This window comes from Diceros bicornis, chromosome 15 (assembly GCF_020826845.1).
Source record: "Diceros bicornis minor isolate mBicDic1 chromosome 15, mDicBic1.mat.cur, whole genome shotgun sequence".
NCBI classification, from domain to species: domain Eukaryota; kingdom Metazoa; phylum Chordata; class Mammalia; order Perissodactyla; family Rhinocerotidae; genus Diceros; species Diceros bicornis.
The window spans coordinates 63,264,812-63,283,928 of record NC_080754.1 but is presented as its reverse complement, the minus strand read 5'-3'; the positions used below and the strand labels follow the sequence as shown (position 1 = coordinate 63,283,928).

At 39.8% G+C, this 19,117-nt stretch overlaps 1 protein-coding gene across 1 annotated transcript in view; it reads right to left on the bottom strand.

Moving 5' to 3' along the window:
• Window positions 1-6,824: 6,824 nt before the first annotated feature.
• The window catches only part of LEKR1 (leucine, glutamate and lysine rich 1), a 185,409-nt gene continuing 173,116 nt past the window's right edge, over window positions 6,825-19,117 (bottom strand). Inside the window, exon 13 of the mRNA XM_058556444.1 lies at window positions 6,825-7,238. Coding sequence (XP_058412427.1) covers window positions 6,825-7,238 — 414 coding nt within the window. The remainder of the gene's footprint in view (window positions 7,239-19,117) is intronic.

Sequence of the window (19,117 nt, the reverse complement as noted above, 5' to 3'; positions counted from 1 at the left end):
AATTTATGAGGAAATATTTTGGATGTAAACATAAAAATGAGCAAGAGGTACATAGTTTTTAAAGAAACTTCCAGGGTACATTGACAAAAGCGTTGACTTACAATCCTGGAGGGAACACGTGGATCAGGCCCTTACCTGATCACAACTATTAAATAAGGCAGTGGACTCTTTTCTCCCCACCCTCACCTTTCCTCACTAACCTCAGCTCTAGACTGAGTAATGTGTACTCCTTAGAAAAACAAAAAGATTCTAGTTTTGAGATCATATGAGATCTCAGCTCCAACCTCAACCATTTTAAAAGTCTAGTAATAGAGAATGGAAACTTGGCTGCCCTGGGTTTTAAGAAATTCTGCTTTAAGTCAGTGACAAGAAGTAGTCACTTGAATCCTGGCAGTAACCTTGAATCCCTGCAAATTTAAGGTTCCAGATAGAAAATTACAACTATAGAACTCATCCACTTTAAGAAGACAGAATTCAGAAGGCATGTCTTTGGATTAACGTGTTGGAGACCATATCAAGCTCACCTGGGAGAAAAGTGTATGTGTCTGACACTGGAGCACAGTGCAAAGCCAGATGTTCATATTTTTCAGAAAAAAAATATATTCCCAGTGTTAAGTCTTATCAAAGCCTCTATATAAAAATGCTACAATATTCTAAATCATATGTCTGTCTAATTCTTGGACCTGAATTATTATTATTTATGGGAATTATTAATAGCAATAACAAATAACCATACAAGCTAAATATCAGCAGTACATTAATAAAAGATATTCAAAAACTTTTTAACGGCAAATGAAATCAATCCCTTTCATTATTTTCTGAATTCAAAAAGTTTAAAACATGTGGCCACCCTGTGGTATAACGAGAAGAGCTGACAATGCTCGTGGGCCAGCGAGCATGATGCCTTACGTGTTAAATACAGACTTGGAAATTGAGACTTGGAACCAAGTTCTCATTCAATTGCTGTTAGTTCTACCTTTAAAAAAATAGATCTAGGTGTAATACTGCAAGTTACAGTTTTACATTTAAGTGATTAAGAACTACTTTCAGGAGGAATAATGGTACTTAGTATTTCCTTCATAGTTCTAATAAGTTGTCTAAGTATTCTATGTTCCACAAGCCTCCAAAGACAACCAGCATTATCAAATTTTCTTTTGGGAATCAGATATTCAAATATATACCATTATGAGATTAAAATTTAAGATTATTCAGTGAGTTGCCAATGATCAAAATGAAAGTATTTCTACTGGCTTTTTTTTTTTTTTAAATAACAAACCTCTAGTTCTTTGCAGGCTCAGAAACTTGATGATATATTTATGAATATGGATTGATTTCCTTTAATTCACCAGTTTTCCTGGAGAGTTTCCAAGAAACAGATTCCCTATTAATAGGTGAAGAAGTAGAATTTGAGTGCATTGGGAGCTGAGGTATTGAATGGGTCAGCGTGTGGGGGTCTGGGGTCTCAGGTCTCAGGAGCATGAGGGAACTGAGCATAGCAAGGCTATTTCTGTTCAATACTTCAATACTACAATACTTCAGTACTAATGCATAGCTCTTGGAGATGGAACACTCCAGGGTCGATGGCACCTGCCAGCACTGATTCTCATACTTTAATGTGTGTAAGAATCACCTGCGGATCTTACTAAAACTAGATTTCATTCAGTGGGTTTGGGTGTGAGGCCTGATATTCTGCCTTTCTAACAAGCTCCCAGGAGACACTGATCCTGCTGGACCACTTTGAGTAGCAAACATTTAGAGCACTGACATGAGTGCTTTAAGTCTCTTCTAGTGGAGAAACGAGACGTGCGGCCAGTGTTGGAGGCCCAGGCTCTCTCATCAAGCCGGCTGCTAAGTAGCTGTAGGAATGAAAATCACCTGCCCTCTAATGGACCCATTGTCTCCTTCTGTAGAATTGCAGGGCTGGACCGGGAGATGTGTCAGGTCCCTTCACAACTATCACATGTAAGGGTTTTAAGATAACCCTTATTTTTATTCTGGCTGCTGTCTTCTATATTTTCCCTCACAAACAGTTAGCAAAAATTAGAAAGTTTTATTGCACTGTATTACTTGCAAAGGTCACCATTGAGCTGTGCTTTGCATTCTTTGAGCCAACATAGCTATTTTTTTAATGTCAATTTCCACATTCTTCCCCCATAATACTTAGAGTAATGTATCAGATTTGTATTTTCCTTTAATTTTAAGAATTCTTATGAATACTGAGTCTGTGGGGTTAGTTGTCTGTTGCCCAAATGAAAATATAGTTCCTATTATTTCACATTTTTCAGAGAAGCTGTAATATTCTTAAATAGAGGGTGATCCTCTAATTGGAGCCAATCTCATACGCTGCAGCCCTGCTAAGTGGCAATGGCTGGTAATGGTTTCAAAGAGCATTTAACAGGGAAAAAATTCTTTCCCTTCTCCAAATAGAATTTGAGTCAGCTGCTTCCTGTTTATTCCCATTATCCACATCTTCCTTCAGAACTTCATGAACTCTTGTCTGGACTACTATACTAATCTACCCTCTGGTGTTCCACCTCCAGCCTTTCCACTCTGTAATTCCAATACAGTCCTGCTAAAGCAATGTCCACAAATCAACCAAGTGCATGCCACTTCCACTCAAAATCCTGCCAGGGGCCATTATTCAACAGCTTCACCTGTGGAGTCAGGTCCCAACTATTTGCCTTCACCATGTATTTTCTACACCTTCCACATCTGTGACTCTGTTTATATATCTCTTCTACCTGGTATGCCTTCTTCTATAAAACCCTACTCATTCTTCAAGACCAGTTGTAAATGCCAACTCTTCCAGCAAGAGGTTGAACTCATATAACACCTTGCTTTTTGATTCTCTTCTCTACTCAACACCTCCTGCCCTGTATTATAATTTCTGCATATGCTTGCCCCCACCGTCTACTATACAGTTCTTGGGAATCTGTAGTATGTCTTAATTATCTTTGTAGCTCTTACAGTGCTTTTTCAGTATCTGTTTCCATATCTGTTAAAGAAATGAGTGAATATATAATATAGCTTCAGTATTATTCTCCGGATCAAGATGCTCAGAAACTGCAGAAGTTTAAAAATTATTCATTAGTCTTATCTAGTATTTATTTTGGGCAAATGGCTTAATCTCTGTGATCCAATATTCTCTTATATATTTTGAGGGAGAGGATAAGTGATGTCTAGTAATTCTTTTTACTCCCTGAATGACTACAAAGCACTATGCTATATAAATGCTGGAGAAGAGGGAAATCTTGTCTTTCTGGATCAAGGTAAATATTGTCATAGGATAAGTGCGTTTCAGATTCAACTACTGTGTTAAGAAAATTCTGTGTATGAATTCAGAATATACAAAGATGATATAATTTATATTTAAGATTCTAAAGATGCAACAAAATTAAATTGGCTTCACAATTTATGACTACACAGGGTTAATATTTTCAAAAGGAAAAGTAGAATTTCTTCCTTAAGATACCTTAGACACCATCTTAGGAATGCTCCCACTATTGTCTATCATGGTTTGGGGACCATCAAAGCTGTCCTGTGCAAGACACAGTGTACATTAATTATTTTATTAAACCATGAAAGTGAAAAAGTAAGAAAATCCATAATCATTATAGAATTTCTGAACTTTGGGCACACACCACATTGATTTTCTGTGCCTCATGAGATTGAACGCAATGGTTAGGAATCTTCAGCTACAGTGCATGAACCCTTTTAGGACAGTAGGTTGCTCTATCAGCACAATATTGTAATAATCATAAGAACTTGAAAAGACCAAGTTTGAGAAAACTTGTTCCATTACAAAAAAAATTAGCTTTAATTGATCTGTAATATTACAAAAACTTTTTAGACTAGTAGAACATTAAAAGATCTTAGTCTTACATAATTTTCAATATTAATTGAAATTCAATTCCAGTCCATTGCCAGAAAATATAACTTTTAAGTAATTCTGACTAACTATAAATATAGCAATTTAATTCAATAAGACTTTAAAATATTGCTTGTGAAATCTATCATAACTTGAGAAGAATTCTCCCATGTTTGTCCGCCAGTACTAATTTAAGAAAAGCAGGGTTAAAATTCTCTAAGGAATATTTTCTATAATATTCTTTTCTTTGGGCACCTATAAATCCTTCCACTGAGGTCATGGAAAATGTATGTCTATAGAGAAATTAAAATTAGTAGACAATATCCGTTATATGCATTTGAGAGCCTTATTTTGCCATAATATTCACTACTTGCTTAACATTCCTGATACTGTTTCATGCCAGGAGTTAGTTCATCACTGACAAAATCAATGGAAGTTTGAATGTGTTCTTAACCCCCAGGTTATATACGTGCATGCTATTCTCTTGTCTTTAAGTATCTTAAAAGTTATAAGCACATAGCTTAGATTACACCATTCAGATGGTCTCAGTTAAAACAAATGTGAGGATTGTCTCTCTGTTTATCCGTGGAATTACCTCTCTGATTTTCTTATGGAATATAACACAGCCTTACTGCAGATCATGATTCTGTTCGCAGAGTGATTATTTACAGAATTACTCATTGTAAAGCAGGAGTATAACAACAAACCGAGAAACCAGGTTTTGCACGGATAGTCTTTACATCACTTTGGAAAAGCTCATGTGTGACTTTCTTTACAAAATTTAAATACATTCATAATTTAGGAAAAATTATCCCCATGGTTCCTGAAGAGAGAGCAGACATTGCCAGACTGTGGAAAAGCGTGTATAATCTGATAACAAAGACTGTTGCCCACAACATTCTCCTATGCTTTTACTAAAGCTTTCACTAGCTTTTGCCGTGTACCTTACGTCACGGGTACCTGTAATTTAAACATGCAAACACCAGATCAGAAACATCAAGGTCTAGTGCAGTGGTCTCCAGAGTGTGGCATGAGCACAAGATGGCATTGTACAAGATGGTTTTAGGAGGTACACCAACTAACATTTTGTATTTTAATAAACACATATTTATTTTATGTAAAAAGAAAATCTGATCCAAGGAAGAACTATAGAGTAATGAGTTCAATTTGCTAGTTGTATTTTTTTCTAATACACTTTAAATTTAAGTTTAAAAAATGTGTGCATTTAAAGAAAATATTAAGTAAATACAGGGTAGGTGCTTCTGACAAAAGTCCTGATGGAGGCTGGGGACTCCCTAAGTAGAAAAATGAGGTAGAAAGATTGGGGTCAGGTAACAGTGGTTCTGATTCTGGTCTGTCACTAGCTGGCTGTACCACCTTAGCCAGGGCGGACCTCTTGGGGCATCTATAGTCCTTATTTGTAAAGAGATTGTTGGGGTGACCTCTAAGGTCCACCTCAGCACCACCACCCTATGATGTTCTGTTGTCTGTCAAATGCCCTTATAAGAAACACCAATCTCTGTAAAACAAAAGTAACCATTCTCAGCCTTAACACAAGATGTGCTCACTTATACTAGTCAGGGAAATCAGAGGACCTAACGTGGAATTCTTTTGAGATTAAAACACTCTATTGGTAGATTAGACTAATCCTTTGAAAAACTGGAGATAAGCTTGATTTTGCTTAGTAACTGTACGTTTTTTGCACATGGGAGGGATTCCAAGTGCCTTTGGCTTCTCTCACCAATATGATAGCTAGTAGCAGAAGGTTCTACAGGCCATATTTCTCACGTGTTAAGATCATTCTATCTGGGAGTGAGAAGCCTGGATGTCCATGTTGCAGTCAGATGAAGGATTTCAGTAGTCTTGCAAGAAAAATACACTTCTATTAGAAGGGGAAAAAGAAAGATGAACACTAGCTTAAGGTAAAGAGTTGTGTTTTAAGAAACAGGAGGGGCCTGAAGCTTGAGGATAACTTAAAATAGCTGGTCTGGCTTCTGGTTTTAATTTTCCTCTCTGAAAATAGATAACGTGTCAACCAGTTACCCATTTTCAGGGGTAATGAAATTTGAACCCCAAATTAGTGCTGTGTGCCCCTACTAAACTGTCTTAAGTTAGTTCTCTTCCAATGGCTTGAGAATACCTGTTCAAATCAAATCCTAACTCTGAGCACCAAAAAGCATTCAATGTAGAAAATCTCTACCAAGTAATATTTTCATGGCCAGGCTCTTTCTTTTCTAAAATAATCTCTGCTGTTTGAGAAGTGAACCACTTTCCCTTGAACTGGAGTTGCTGTCCCTTTTTCTGCAAGGTCCCCACCCTCACAGGGAAGACTAGCTTCCTGAAGGTCACCTATCATTGCTTCTGACTTAGCCTAAAAAGAAGTTAGACTAACCAATCAGAGTGAAAAAGAGAAGCTTTTGATGTTGATGATGAACTCTGTGAATACCTGAACTAAGCATTTTGGAAATTATTGAATTAAAGACTAAAGTGTTTTTATTTTCTATTTGGAATACTAATTACATCTATTTAACCTATTCAGCTCAACAGACAAATGAACAAGCACCAACAAAACCAATACAATCTATTTTTTGTGGAAATATATCTGCTTGTAATAGTGCAAAAATATTAGAAAAGATGCTATGGGTGAAAATTTTTACCTGTGATCTCTAAAAAGGCATATTCATAGAGCACATCTAAAAACACAACACGTAAATATAGAAATCAGCCCTCTGGAATACCAACAGTTTCATTATCTGTTGCAATTTCAAAGGCCTCTTGGAAAATGTGGCTTTACAATTTCCTAGCTTTTCCAATTCTCTTGTTAAAACTATCTATAGACGTGCATCCTTGATCTGTGATGATAATTTGATCTTTGTCGCCCTCGGTTCCCGTGAGTCTCCAGCACTCTGAGAAAGGCCAGGCCCACTGTGTGGAGGTGCTCCCGACTTTGGAGCAATCACTGCTGACTCAGTCTCCTCTGCAGAACGGCAGCCAGTCTTTGTCTGGTCTCATTTACTGAAGACTCTCGACCCCTGCGAGGATGTGGTTGGGGGAGAGCGGGCAAACCTGAGCTGCTGCCCCTCCTGGGCTGAGCTGAGGTTGGGGAAGCGGTAGGTTTTGACACTCCATGCAGGCTGGGGATTTTGATTCTTTTCTCTGAGTTCGGTCTTGCAAGGCTGCTCTCTCTCTGATGACTGGCCACCACAGCAGAGGAGGTGAGGCTGTCCCGGCTGAGGGAACACGGTGACAAGGGCAAACTTCCACTGAGCTTCCTGAGCTCCAGGAGCTGCTCTCTGGCTTGACTCAAAGCCTCCGTCAGTTCAAAGCGCTCTTCACACTCTCTACGCACTGTTTCCTGAAGAAAAGTGTTCTGAAATGAGAAAAAGGGGAAAAAAGCATCCCTAGCTTTAAACAGTGTACACGTGGATAGTTATTGGCAATATAAGCTGAGAACTGAACTGGTCATCAGAGGTCTGTGTTCTCTGATGGTCTTGGTGGATACTCGACCACGTGGGACAGACGAGGCAAAAATGCAAAATGATTTGTGAAGCTGGAAAGAACTTTAAGAGAACATTTGATTCAACTCTCACAGTTTGCAGAAGAGGAACCAAGAGCCAGGGTCCCTCAGATGGTAGTGGTGGGGCTGGAGCTGGAACCCAGAACCTCTAGTGCCTGCTTCAGCCCGGTTTCAACTTCTCTGTGCCTTGTGTCTCCGACAGTGTGTCCAGCACATGCGATGTCTGGTAGTTAATATCTGGAGTGTCATGAAGTGTGTTACTTTACAATAAAGGTAAACTGCAATGTATATGACAAACAGATAAAACTGCCTGAATTATGATTGAAGGAATAAAATATATCAGCTATAACGTTTAAACAGTAAGATCAGTATGATGCTTTCTCGCTAGAACTTAAATATACCCATCATTTGCTATTCTGTAAGATGCGTAAGAACAACATCTTCTGCTTTTAACTCCACTCAGCAATCGTTTATCAAGTTACTAGAAGCTGTAGTGGATACAGTTCCTGCTCTGAAGAAGTTTGCTGTCTCAGAAGTTTGAGCAGAGCCACTTTTTATGCCCCCAACAGAATTTGGAGCCAAGGGCGGAAGCTATGGGATTTAAAATAAAGAAGAACTTTTTTAATAGCCAAAGCTGTCCAGAGGACACTCTGAGGGGTTGAATCTCACTTGACTGGAATGTATTGGAGCACATTTAAGCTTTAAATATGTGACTGGACTGGAGATCATTAAGGCCCCTTCAAATTCTGAGACTCTATGGTTCTAATTCAAGAGTTACCCATCTTCCATCTATGGAACTCATGAATATACTTCAAGGCCCATGGTCAGAATTAGGTCTTGGAACTCCCTAATGTCCTGACATTCATGTCTACAGGATGTCAAAAAAGAGGTTGAAAAGTAAACAATTCAAAATGGTATCTGAATAAGTGAACACACTTAAAATGATTGTGCTATAGGATTCTTCAACTAAAAATGAATTTCCATTAGGTTAGCTTGTTTGAAAAACAGCCAAGGCATTCCCAAGTGCGACTCTCAGGGGAATGCGTCCTCTTAAGGGGTTACTGACTAAGCTGCTGTCAGTGGAACCAAATAACAAAGCATCAGGGAAAGTAGCATCTTCCGGTATTTGAGTTTCTTGTGATTATGGTCAGAACTCTATTCAGTTCCAAATTTGGTAACCAAAATTGAAGAATATGGAGCAGTTCCAGATCAACAGTTGCACAGTAATTTTCCATAAAATCAGCAGCATGTCTGGGTCAAACAAAGCCTCATCATTTACATATATTATTACCATACATATGTGATCCATATATCCACATATTTTTTAAATCATGGGGGTTAATTACTTGCTTCCAGTTATCTTTTTTTTGGAGTAAAAGGGGACCAAGGACAATGTTTGTGGCTTTATCATGTGGTCTCATTAACTCTACCTAAAATACTTGTTGCAAGGGCAGGGGAGGGAGGGCTAGAGAAGACTGCTAAGGTGCTACGTTAGCTGTCATCTCAGTTCCTTCTCCCAACAACTACATTTGAAAGACAGACATTGAAGCTCAGACTGGTTATGTAACTTGCTGAGAGTAACCCACCTCTGAAGTGGTGGGGCCCTGCCTGCCTCCAGAGCCCAGCTCACGCTGCCTATCCCTACGGGTAATTGTCTAATTCATCACATCAGGCACGCAGGGGCCATTTTGTTCCCAGACACTGAATCAATAAAAAACAGTAAGACGTTTCTCCTAGTTTTGTCCAAATTTTCTTAACTTAATCATCTAAACTCTTTTTTATTTTATTTTTTTATTGTGGTAACATTGGTTTATAACATTGTATAAATTTCAGGTGTACATCATTATACTTCTATTTCTTCATAGATTACATCACGTTCACCACCCAAATACTAATTACAATCCATCACCACGCACCTGTGCCTAATCATCCCTTTCGCCCTCCTCCCTGCTCTTCTCCTCTGGTAACCAGAAATCCAATCTCTGTCTCTGTGTGTTCGTTTGTTGTTGTTTTTATCTTCTACTTATGAGTGAGACCATATGGTATTTGACCTTCTCCCTCTGACTTATTTCACTTAGCATAATACCCTCAATGTCTATCCATATTTCCACAAATTGCTGGATTTCATCATTTCTTATGACTGAGTAGTATTCCATTGTGTATATATACCACCTTCTTCGTCCATTCGTCCCTTGATGGGCACTTAGGTTGCTTCCAAGTCTTGGCTATTGTGAATAATGCTGCAAGGAACACAGGGGTGCATGTATCTTTACATAAACTTTCTTTGAAAAGGAAAAAACATCAGTGCATTATGCTTCCTGTCTACTAGTAGAATAAGGTGGCAAAATGTGTTGAAGTGATTAGAGTTAAGAGGCTTTCAATAAATTAGTTTAAAAATTCCCTTGATTAACAAAGCTATGAGAAAGAGTTAATTTTATTTGAATATATAAAAGAAAAAATGGATAGCAGTTAACAATGAGGTCAATAAATTGGTGACATAAATAATAGGAGCACCAATATGGAAGGATAAAGTGCTGGGTGATGTGATGACAAGAGCTCTCATTGAAAGAAAAACAAAATTCAGTCCATTTACTAAAATTAAATTCAAGTCTTAGAGGAAAGGATTAGTGCTCCAAGGAAAACATCCATAAAGCAAGTCACTAAAAAGCTATTTCAAGCAAGTGACACCCCACTAGAGGAGGAAATGAAAAGGTGTAGTGAACCCAAAGATGCCCTTATACAAGGACAATGGAGCAAAGTGCTGCCGACTCCAGGCAGAACCTTGAAAGGGCTGCTGACCATCTTGGTCTGGGGCCCATTGTTCTGGAACTCATCCTTCTTCAAGGCTATTAGCTTCCAGAAGGAAGGACTAATTCTCTTTCTTCTATTATTTCCCAAACCAAGAGGACCTCTGAACTGAAAACAGGATCCAAAGTTGGGAGGTCTGTTTCTGTTTGTGTCACAAGCACTGTGAAATCTCAGGTGAATCTACAATATCTGCATGTCCTCTGCCCCATGACCTCCTTCTTTAAAACTGAGATTATAACTCAGTTTTGTGCAACAGGCAGTTCAGATGTTATAATCTCTTCAATCATGGAGTAAAAACATGGAGATGGACACATCAAGTTGAGGGGATTGCTATTTCAGGGTGGAGTGTGTGTGACAGGGCATGACAGGAGCACACGTGGATGTGGCCAGAGTCAGGAAGACACATTGCGGAAAATTCCATCATGTGGAAAAGAATCATTCACCCGTGGCTAGATTGCTTTCAGCAATTTAGGCAAAATGTTTGTCTTTTTGAAAGTTTGTGTTGTTGCAGAATTTTAATATGTGTTTTTATTGAACAACATGGAAAAATGCGTAAGGTGGAATATGTTCAGTAAGGTTGAAAATCATGGGCAAACATGAGAATAATCAGTGAAGCCATAGCATTCTACATGTTTTAGCCCTATTTTATCTTTGGCCTTCTTTTAGCATGGTAAAATAGTATCACCGGACTGCAGCTAAACTGCAAGTCAAAATGGAAAGGGAGGCATAAGCCAGGCAAAGAGGGGCAGCGGGGCTTTCCAGGCAGAGTGGGCAGGCAGAGAGGGAGGGGCACGTCTCGGGATGACTCAAGCACAGACTGTACAAGGGGAGGGGAGACCGGGACCGAGGCGGGTAGGAGTGAGCAGGGTCAGACCAAGGACAACTTTGGTAACCTGCTGACACTAGAGTTTTAACTGACTTCTGAGAGCCATATGGAGTCAGTGAAAGGTTTATTTCAAGGAGGGGGCTGGCATGGTCAAATTCTCATTAAAGGAAGATCCCTTCGCCAACTGTGGAAAATGGGCCCAAGCAGGGCGAGGCGGGAGGCAGGAAGGATAGGAGGAGGCCAGAGTTTTCACTGAGGAGATTCCTCCTCCGAGTGCCCCTTGGCTAGGGTGGTCTAGGGGAGGGAGAACTAGTGCTCCTCAAGCTCTACAGCCTGCGGCAGAGCACTGTCTATAGAGGTGTCTATAGCAGTTTCAGATGAAGGTCACTTTAAATGGGCTTAAAATATGGCTTAACTGCACTCCCACTGGGTAAGTAAATGTCAAAATGAAAATATAAATTAGCTCACCATCTGTTTGAAACTTCTAATATTAAAAAATGGCCTATTTTCCCCACTCCTTGCAATGTTAAGAGTGGCTTATTTTTATGTTTGTTTTAATTTTTATCCTTAGAGACAGCTGGATTGCTTTCAATTCCAAAAACAGTGGAAGAAGCAAGAGAAGGCTTTGCTGGGTAACTTGATCATTCTGAAGGTGAGGACCCCATTTGTGGTGGCCAGCAGCTGTATTTGGCATAAGTGGGGGGCGCACGCCAGGAAAGCAAGTCCTCAGTGAAGAATAAGCACAGATGGGTGTCTTTGTTCATGCTTTACGCCCAGTGAGGTTGGAACCAGTCATGGAATGATCAGATTACAGTTTCCACCCTCCCAAACTAGATATGTCCCAGGGTGAAGGGAGGGCTGGCCAACTGGGTGGGGAGCTGAGGTGAAAGGAAACTCTGTGGAAAGGTGTGGAAACTAGAAAGATGAGTAAGAGTCAGCAGAGGACGTGCCCAAACTTCCATTTAAGACTTCTGTTCAACTAATCTGATCAGCCCAAAACACTGCAGGAAAAGGGTGGAAACAGCCCTTTAGTAAGGCAGGAATGAGAAGCTGAATAAATTTCCAGGAAAGAAGATGGACATCAGGCAGGTTGTTCTTAAAATTGTATTTCTATGCTCGCAAACATAATGGACACTGTAAGGGGACAGCGGCAGACGTGTCAGAACAGAAGTAGAGACAGAGGGTGCTACCCCTTTGGACTGCCGGGTTTCAAGGGTGGATTTGCAGACAGGGGAGGAAGAGCCTACGAAGACAGAGTGTTCAGGGGTTACTTTTCTAAGTCAATAATCTAACTTTAATTAAGAATTAATTAGTATTAACTAAACACAACAGAAACAATTTCTTCATATTTTTTCTCATTCTGTCTATTTTCTGGCAACTATACTCTGCATCTCAACATGTAAGACAGTCTAGACTGGATCGCCCTCTCCACGGCTGGAGACTCTCCATCAGAGCTCCGCATCTGCCCCATGCCCCTAGGCTAAGGTTCTCAGGTTGGCATTTCACCCATCCTCCCTGCCAACCCACCCTAGCAATAACCCCAGCCCCCTAAGAGCTTCTCAGACTCTCCCCTGCTCCCTGTGGAGACAGAGGTTAGAGAACTTCCATTTACTCCTTTCCTCTTTGAAAAAGACTCAGATGTTCTAATTTTATTTGGTCCCAAAGTTGAGAACCACTCCTTTGTTAATTTACTAACTGGTACTCTGGTTTCTCATAACGGGAATTACCAAAGAAATGTATGCCATTTTCTCTCTATCAATTAAATATGCAAGTACAATAAATGCAAATCCTAAAACCAAGCAAAGTCTTCTTGCAAAAAAGCTATTTGCATTTGCAAATGCCACATACTCCTAAAATTTAACCTTAGCATTTACATAAATCCATCCTTGCCAGCTTTATTAGTAAACTTTCCTAAATAAATGGGATGTTTTCTTTTTTTAAAAAAAAATAGATTTTACATTCGGAAAATATTCAAAAACACCAAAAAGTTTTAAAGTCATCCACAATCCTAAAATTTTAACAAAGTACATAAGACGTGAACCCCCTGCCCATCTCTTCCTCGCCTCATATGGTAACCACTGTAAATAGTGCGGGGAAATTCCTCCTTCCTTTTTCCATATCATCTCTCTGTGTCTGTAATCCTATAGGGAAACATATGTACTCTCCTTTTTTGTTTTTTAACAAAAACAGATCCAAGATGCCAAGAGATGGCCAGGTGAACCAACAGAAACAGCTGCTGTTAAGGAAGCAAGTACACATCTACAATCCATTAGTCACAATGTCCACATCCAAGAATCTCTGAAAAGAAACATTTGTATAACTCATAACATTTGGTAGTAAAACCTGACTGCACTGATAATCCTTATTTACCTCACTCAGAGGGGCCATTCCTATGTTTCACTGCAGAAATAATGTCATTGCAGGGGAGGAGGTGCCCTAGATCTCCAGGGTCATATGCATTTTACTAACTTTCTAAAATTCAAAATAATTTGAATTCCAGAACCTATCTGAAACCAAAGTTTGTGTATAAGGGGTCGTGGACTTGTGTAAGTTGCGTGCTCCCTTCTTTAATCCGTTCTGTCCTTAGTGCCCTTGCTGGTCTTCTCTTCTGGTGTTCCTCCTACCTTACCACATGTTCCTTCTCGGGGCCCATGGCTGGCTTCTCCTCCTCCTCCCAGCCCCTAAAGTCAGAGCACCTGTTCTCAGCCCTCTTTTCCATCACCTCATCGCCTGGGTGATCTCTTTCAGTCCCAAGGCTCTGGTATCAGCTGCATGGGGATGTCTCCAAAATCAATGTCTCTAGTCAGCCTTCCCCCGGAACACACGTCCGTCCAACACCTCCGTTTGGCTATCTGATACGCACACGAAGAGTAACATGTCCCAAATCGACTCTCGATCTTCCTCCCCAGTTGTGTTCCTTTATTAGTGTTTCCCATCTCAGTAAATGGCACCTTCACTCACTCACTTGCTGAGAGTCCAAACTTTGGAGTTTGGAGCTATCTTTGACCCCTCTTATGCTTTTACATCATCCAACCCATCAGCAACTTCTGTTGCCTCCACCTTGAAAACGTATCCCAAATCCAGCCACTTCTCACCTCCTTCACCACTATGACCATCAATGCTTTTCTAGATGTTTTCAAGGGCCTTGTAATAGGTCTCCTTGCTTTCATCGCCCTCCCCTCTCTTCAGCCTATTGTCCACACAGCAGTCAGAGTTATCCTCTAAAGATAAGTCAGATCATGTCACTCCCTTGTTCACAATTCCCAGGTGGCTTTCTGTCACTCTTAGAAAACAATCCAAAATCCCTGCTGGAGCCTACAGAGACTCCGCATGAATCAGCGCCCCCAACCTTGCTTTCTCCCACTGTCCTCCTTGCTCACTCGGCTCCAGCAAAGCTCGCTGACTTTCTCGTGGTTTCTCAAAGGTTCCCAGGATGCTCCTTGCTGCAGGGCCTTTACACTTCCTACTCCCTCTGCCTGGAATGTTCTTTTCCTTGCTTCAGGTCTGCTTGAATGTTACCTCCTCAGAGAGTCCTCTATCACCCCATCTAATGCAGTATTTCTCTTTCAGACAGTATCCCTTTACTCTACTTCACTTTTCTTCTTAGTATCTATTTAAAAAAACCCGTCTACATGTTAAATGAATGCATCAACCACTGTAATAGGCGCACAGATGTACCTAAGCTGGCCTCTGGGGTTTCGTGGGTTCATGAAGGAGCTCTCCTTTTATTCAGACTTGGAGAATAAGTAGAAGTGTGTCAGGCACCTGTTAGTAAAGTTTAAGCTGGAATCTACTTTGTCTTCATTCTTTTATTTCTCATAATCTTAAAAAAGATCTCATTAAGGTTCATGTGCTGTTGTTTATTTGTTTTACTTACAACTTTCCTGGTTTTTCTTCTGTAACCTTGTCCTTCATCCTTTCCTCTGCCACCCTCTCTATCAGGTCCTTTTTATGCTTTACTTTTTTCCATTATTTTGAATTATTTTTAAAAATTAAAGTAATATATTACACACAGTTAAAAATTAAAATACTAGTATAAAATTATAATGAAAAAAGGCACCCCTTCACACTTTCAAGTCCTGCCTGCCAGGAACACTCATTTTCAGGTTTTCAAGCTGTTTCTTATGATATTTATCTCTATATTTCTAAATAATATGATTACACAGCTATCTCCTGGTTTTTCAGTTTTGAAATCATTATCTACTGATTTCATAGAACAGAACATGAAGATTTAGCTTTCTATTGCAACTCCTAACAGAGCCCCCTCATGGGGGGATTTCTCCTCCCCCATGAGGAGAAGTTTCTCCTCCCCTGGGAGAAATTTCTATCACAATTTTGTCTGGAAATCTTCCCAGTTTCTGTCACAATTTTTAGGCAAATCTATATTCTGCTTTATGTGATTATAGTATATAAATATTACGCACACCTGAGCCATGCGGTGTACTATCATTACATTTCCTTTTGTGTGCAGCTTCCTTCCAGAGTTAATTATTGTTCCATTATTTATCTGCTTAGGTTTTTAGGTGTTGATTACTAATTTTTCACCCAAGCCACTTGCAGAAGTGTAAACACCCTCTCAACATGCTCAAGCATTCCATGGGATCTATCAGCTTCTCTTTGTTTCTGGAGACATAACTTCTAAACACCCTCTGTTCTTTGGCTTAACCCTTGCTGGTTGTTCTCTAAATCTGCTGTACTGTAAATCACTGCTGTAATTCTTGGCTGTCTTCCTACCATTGTCCTGGGGATTGCCTCCACCTCTCTCCTGTGTTGGAACTCTCACTTCCTGATTCCTGTATCTTCTCCTTTCTTAGTTTACTCCCTCGTATATCCTCTAACAGGTTCCTGAGAAAGGCTGCAAGGAAAGTGTCATTTTTGATTACTCCAATGTCTGAAAATAGCCTCTTTTGACAGGATATAGAATTCTAGGTTGAAAATAATTTTCTTTCAGAATTTGGAAGCCATTGTCTTCTAGGTTCTAGTGTTGCTGTTAAGAATTCTGATGCCATTTTGATTCCTGATTCTTTCTAAGTGACCCTTTTTGTTCTGGAAACTTTTAAGTACATATATATATATATATGTTTTTTTATGAGGAAGATCCAGCCCTGAGCTAACATCCATGCCAATCCTCCTCTTTTTGCTGAGGAAGACCGGCCCTGAGCTAACATCTATTGCCAGTCTTCCTCCTTTTTTTTCCCCCCAAAGCTCCAATAGATAGTTGTATGTCATAGTTGCACATCTTATATTTATCCTTAAGGTATAGACATCTCATGATAACCTGCTTTGGTGTTGTCGCTGTGCCATCCATTATGCTGGGTGGACCCTTTCAGCACAGAAATGTATGTCCTTCAGTTCTTGGAAATATTCTTGATTAGTTCCTGGATGGTTTCCTCCCTTCCATTTTCTCTGTTCTCTCTTTCTGGAACTCTTATTAGTGGAGTATTAGATATCCTGGCTTGATCCTCTAGTTTTCTTTTCTTCTCTCCTTCTCTTTGTTTTTTTCTTCTACTTTCTGAGAGATTTCTTCATCTTTATCATCTAACCCAAATATTGAAATTTTACTTCAGCTCTTATTTTTTAATATTCTTTCTTGTACTTTATTTATAGCCTCCTGTTCATGTTTCATGGAAGCAATATCTTCTTTTTTCTCTCTGAGGATATTAATTATGTTCTTTCTTGAAGCTCACTTTTGCTCACTGCATTGTTTTATATCTTTTTCTTCTGAGTTCTTTTGTGCTTATTTGTTTGATCCTGGTTTCTGCCTTTCATGTTAGAGGTGTTCCTAAAATGTTTGGTGATCTTTAGCTGTTAGTGTGTAAAAATGAGTCTCCAAGATGTTATTGGAAACTCTGTGTCCCTAGCTAAGAGCTTATCGACTGGTATACTTCTCACTGGGTAGACTGAACATGGATATTGCCATTTCATTGGGAGACCTCAATTGTTAGTATCCATAGGTCTTTTCTTTTGAGCCAGCTCATTTCTGCAGAGAGGGCTCTTCCAATCTTCTGGCTATTGATCTGCAAGCACAGTTGTCAGTCTTCTGGGAAGTGAGTGGGTGAAGCGGACTACGAAGTCTCATCCTTTAATATACAGATTTTCACTCTAGCTTTATCCCATTACTCTGCTGTCATGTATCCTCAGGTCCAAAGCCTCTCACACTCAGTTTTTCTAGAGTGTAAACCTTTTGTATCCTGCCAGGATGGCGGATAGGGGCTACTTGGGTGTTAGGGAGGGCACCGTGGGTCTATCTGCTCCTTTTACAATCATTCACACAGTCCTGTTTTCACATCCACTCTTCTCTCCCTGTTTCAGAGGTATCTGGTGTCTCCAAATCCTGAGACTCTCCCATGTGGTGTCACATAATTGGGTTTGCTCCTTTAGGATTCCACCCCACTCCCTCACTCCCCACAGGCATTAGGTTTCATTATCCTGTAGTCTACTGATTACCTCTCATCCGTACTTGCTTTCCATTTTCCAAAATTTGATCCACATCTTTTTCATCTAGTGACAACTCCTTCCTCTTCTGTTCTCTTTTCCTTAAGAATTTATTCACTTTTTATTAATTTACTTTCATTTAAATGGTGTTTTGGGATGAAGCAGAGATAAACATATGTATTCAATTCTCCATGTTTAACCAAGAACACTCCTTTCTATTTTTGAACATCTTTCATCTTCATCAGATGGCTACAGGAACTAGTAGAATTTAAAACGTCCACCCCTTTGTTTCCCTTATCTGTAGTCTTAAGACAACAAAAATACTGAACTCTCTGTACCAGTTTTTCTTTGGTAGTTGTATGTTAATATTTTCTTTTTTTAATTTACCACATTGTCCCTCTGGATCACAAGACCCTGCACTGTCTTGATAGGACTCACATGGAACCAGGAGGAAGGAAAACTGGCAGCTAGAAGCATATGATCTATTTTAACCTGGTTTTAAATGATAATATCCTATTCTCTAACATATTCTGTTTCTTTTCTGACTTCCTTCTTTTTTTTTTTAAGTATTCCAATTTCTTATGTGAGTGTCTTCTTTGAAGAATTTTCAGGGTCCCGTTTCATGTTTACATTTCCTATACAGAACCACTTTCCATTCCTCTCTCCTTGTTGCCCTGTGTTTTTCGTTGCTTCACCTCCCTGACCCCTGTTGTTTCTGTGCATGCTCTCCAATCATCCCTGCTCTGCGCAGGAATGCCTATTTTGCCTGTAGAGGCTATGGCTTTCCTCCCATCCTTAAGAACTTTCTTCATACAATTAAATACAAAGTAGCCCCATTCTCTGGCCTCTTGAAAGAGAGCAGGGCTTCCTACCCTTAAAGCTTCCTTATTAGACCATTAATTTGTTTTCATTCTAATGAGAATTTGTTCTCCATTTAAATGCGGCTTTATTTCTCCAGAACCTGAGAAATTTCAAGTGTCTGGAATGCATGATCAGAATAGTAGGGCTTTTCACTTTACACCCTACAGTCTCTATTGTTTCTGGCTCATAACTCCTATCACTTTTATTGGTTCATTTCCTATTTTTATAAGAATATTCTGGACTTTGGCATGCTTAACCAGAGAAGCAGCCTTAATTATTTACTCTACAGTTCAATTGTAATTATGTAACTTCTAATGGAGAATCTAGTCCCCCACCCCCACCCCAGAGAAAGGACATCTGCCCCAGGCATGTCCTTAGGTGACTTTACTTTGGGGAGAATCCCCTTCTACTCCCCAGGAATGATCCATGATCATTTATTTTATTTTTGTGTGTGTGTGAGGAGATCAGCCCTGTGCTAACATTTGCCAATCCTCCTCTTTTTTTGCTGAGGAAGACTGGCCCTGGGCTAACATCCGTGCCCATCTTCCTCCACTTTATATGGCTTGCCAAGCAGTGCGTTGGTCCGCGCCTGGATCCGAACCGCGAACCCCAGGTCGCCACAGCAGAGTGCGCACACTTAACCACGCTTGATGGCCCGCCCCCCATGATCACTTATATACCAACCCAGCATCTTGTATCTTTCAAAAGTCTTCATTTTTAAAAAGATAAAACTTGATCTCTAAGTGGCTTCCTTTTACAGCTAATGAGCAGGAAGAGCTCCAGATGAAGCTTCTTTTGTCTG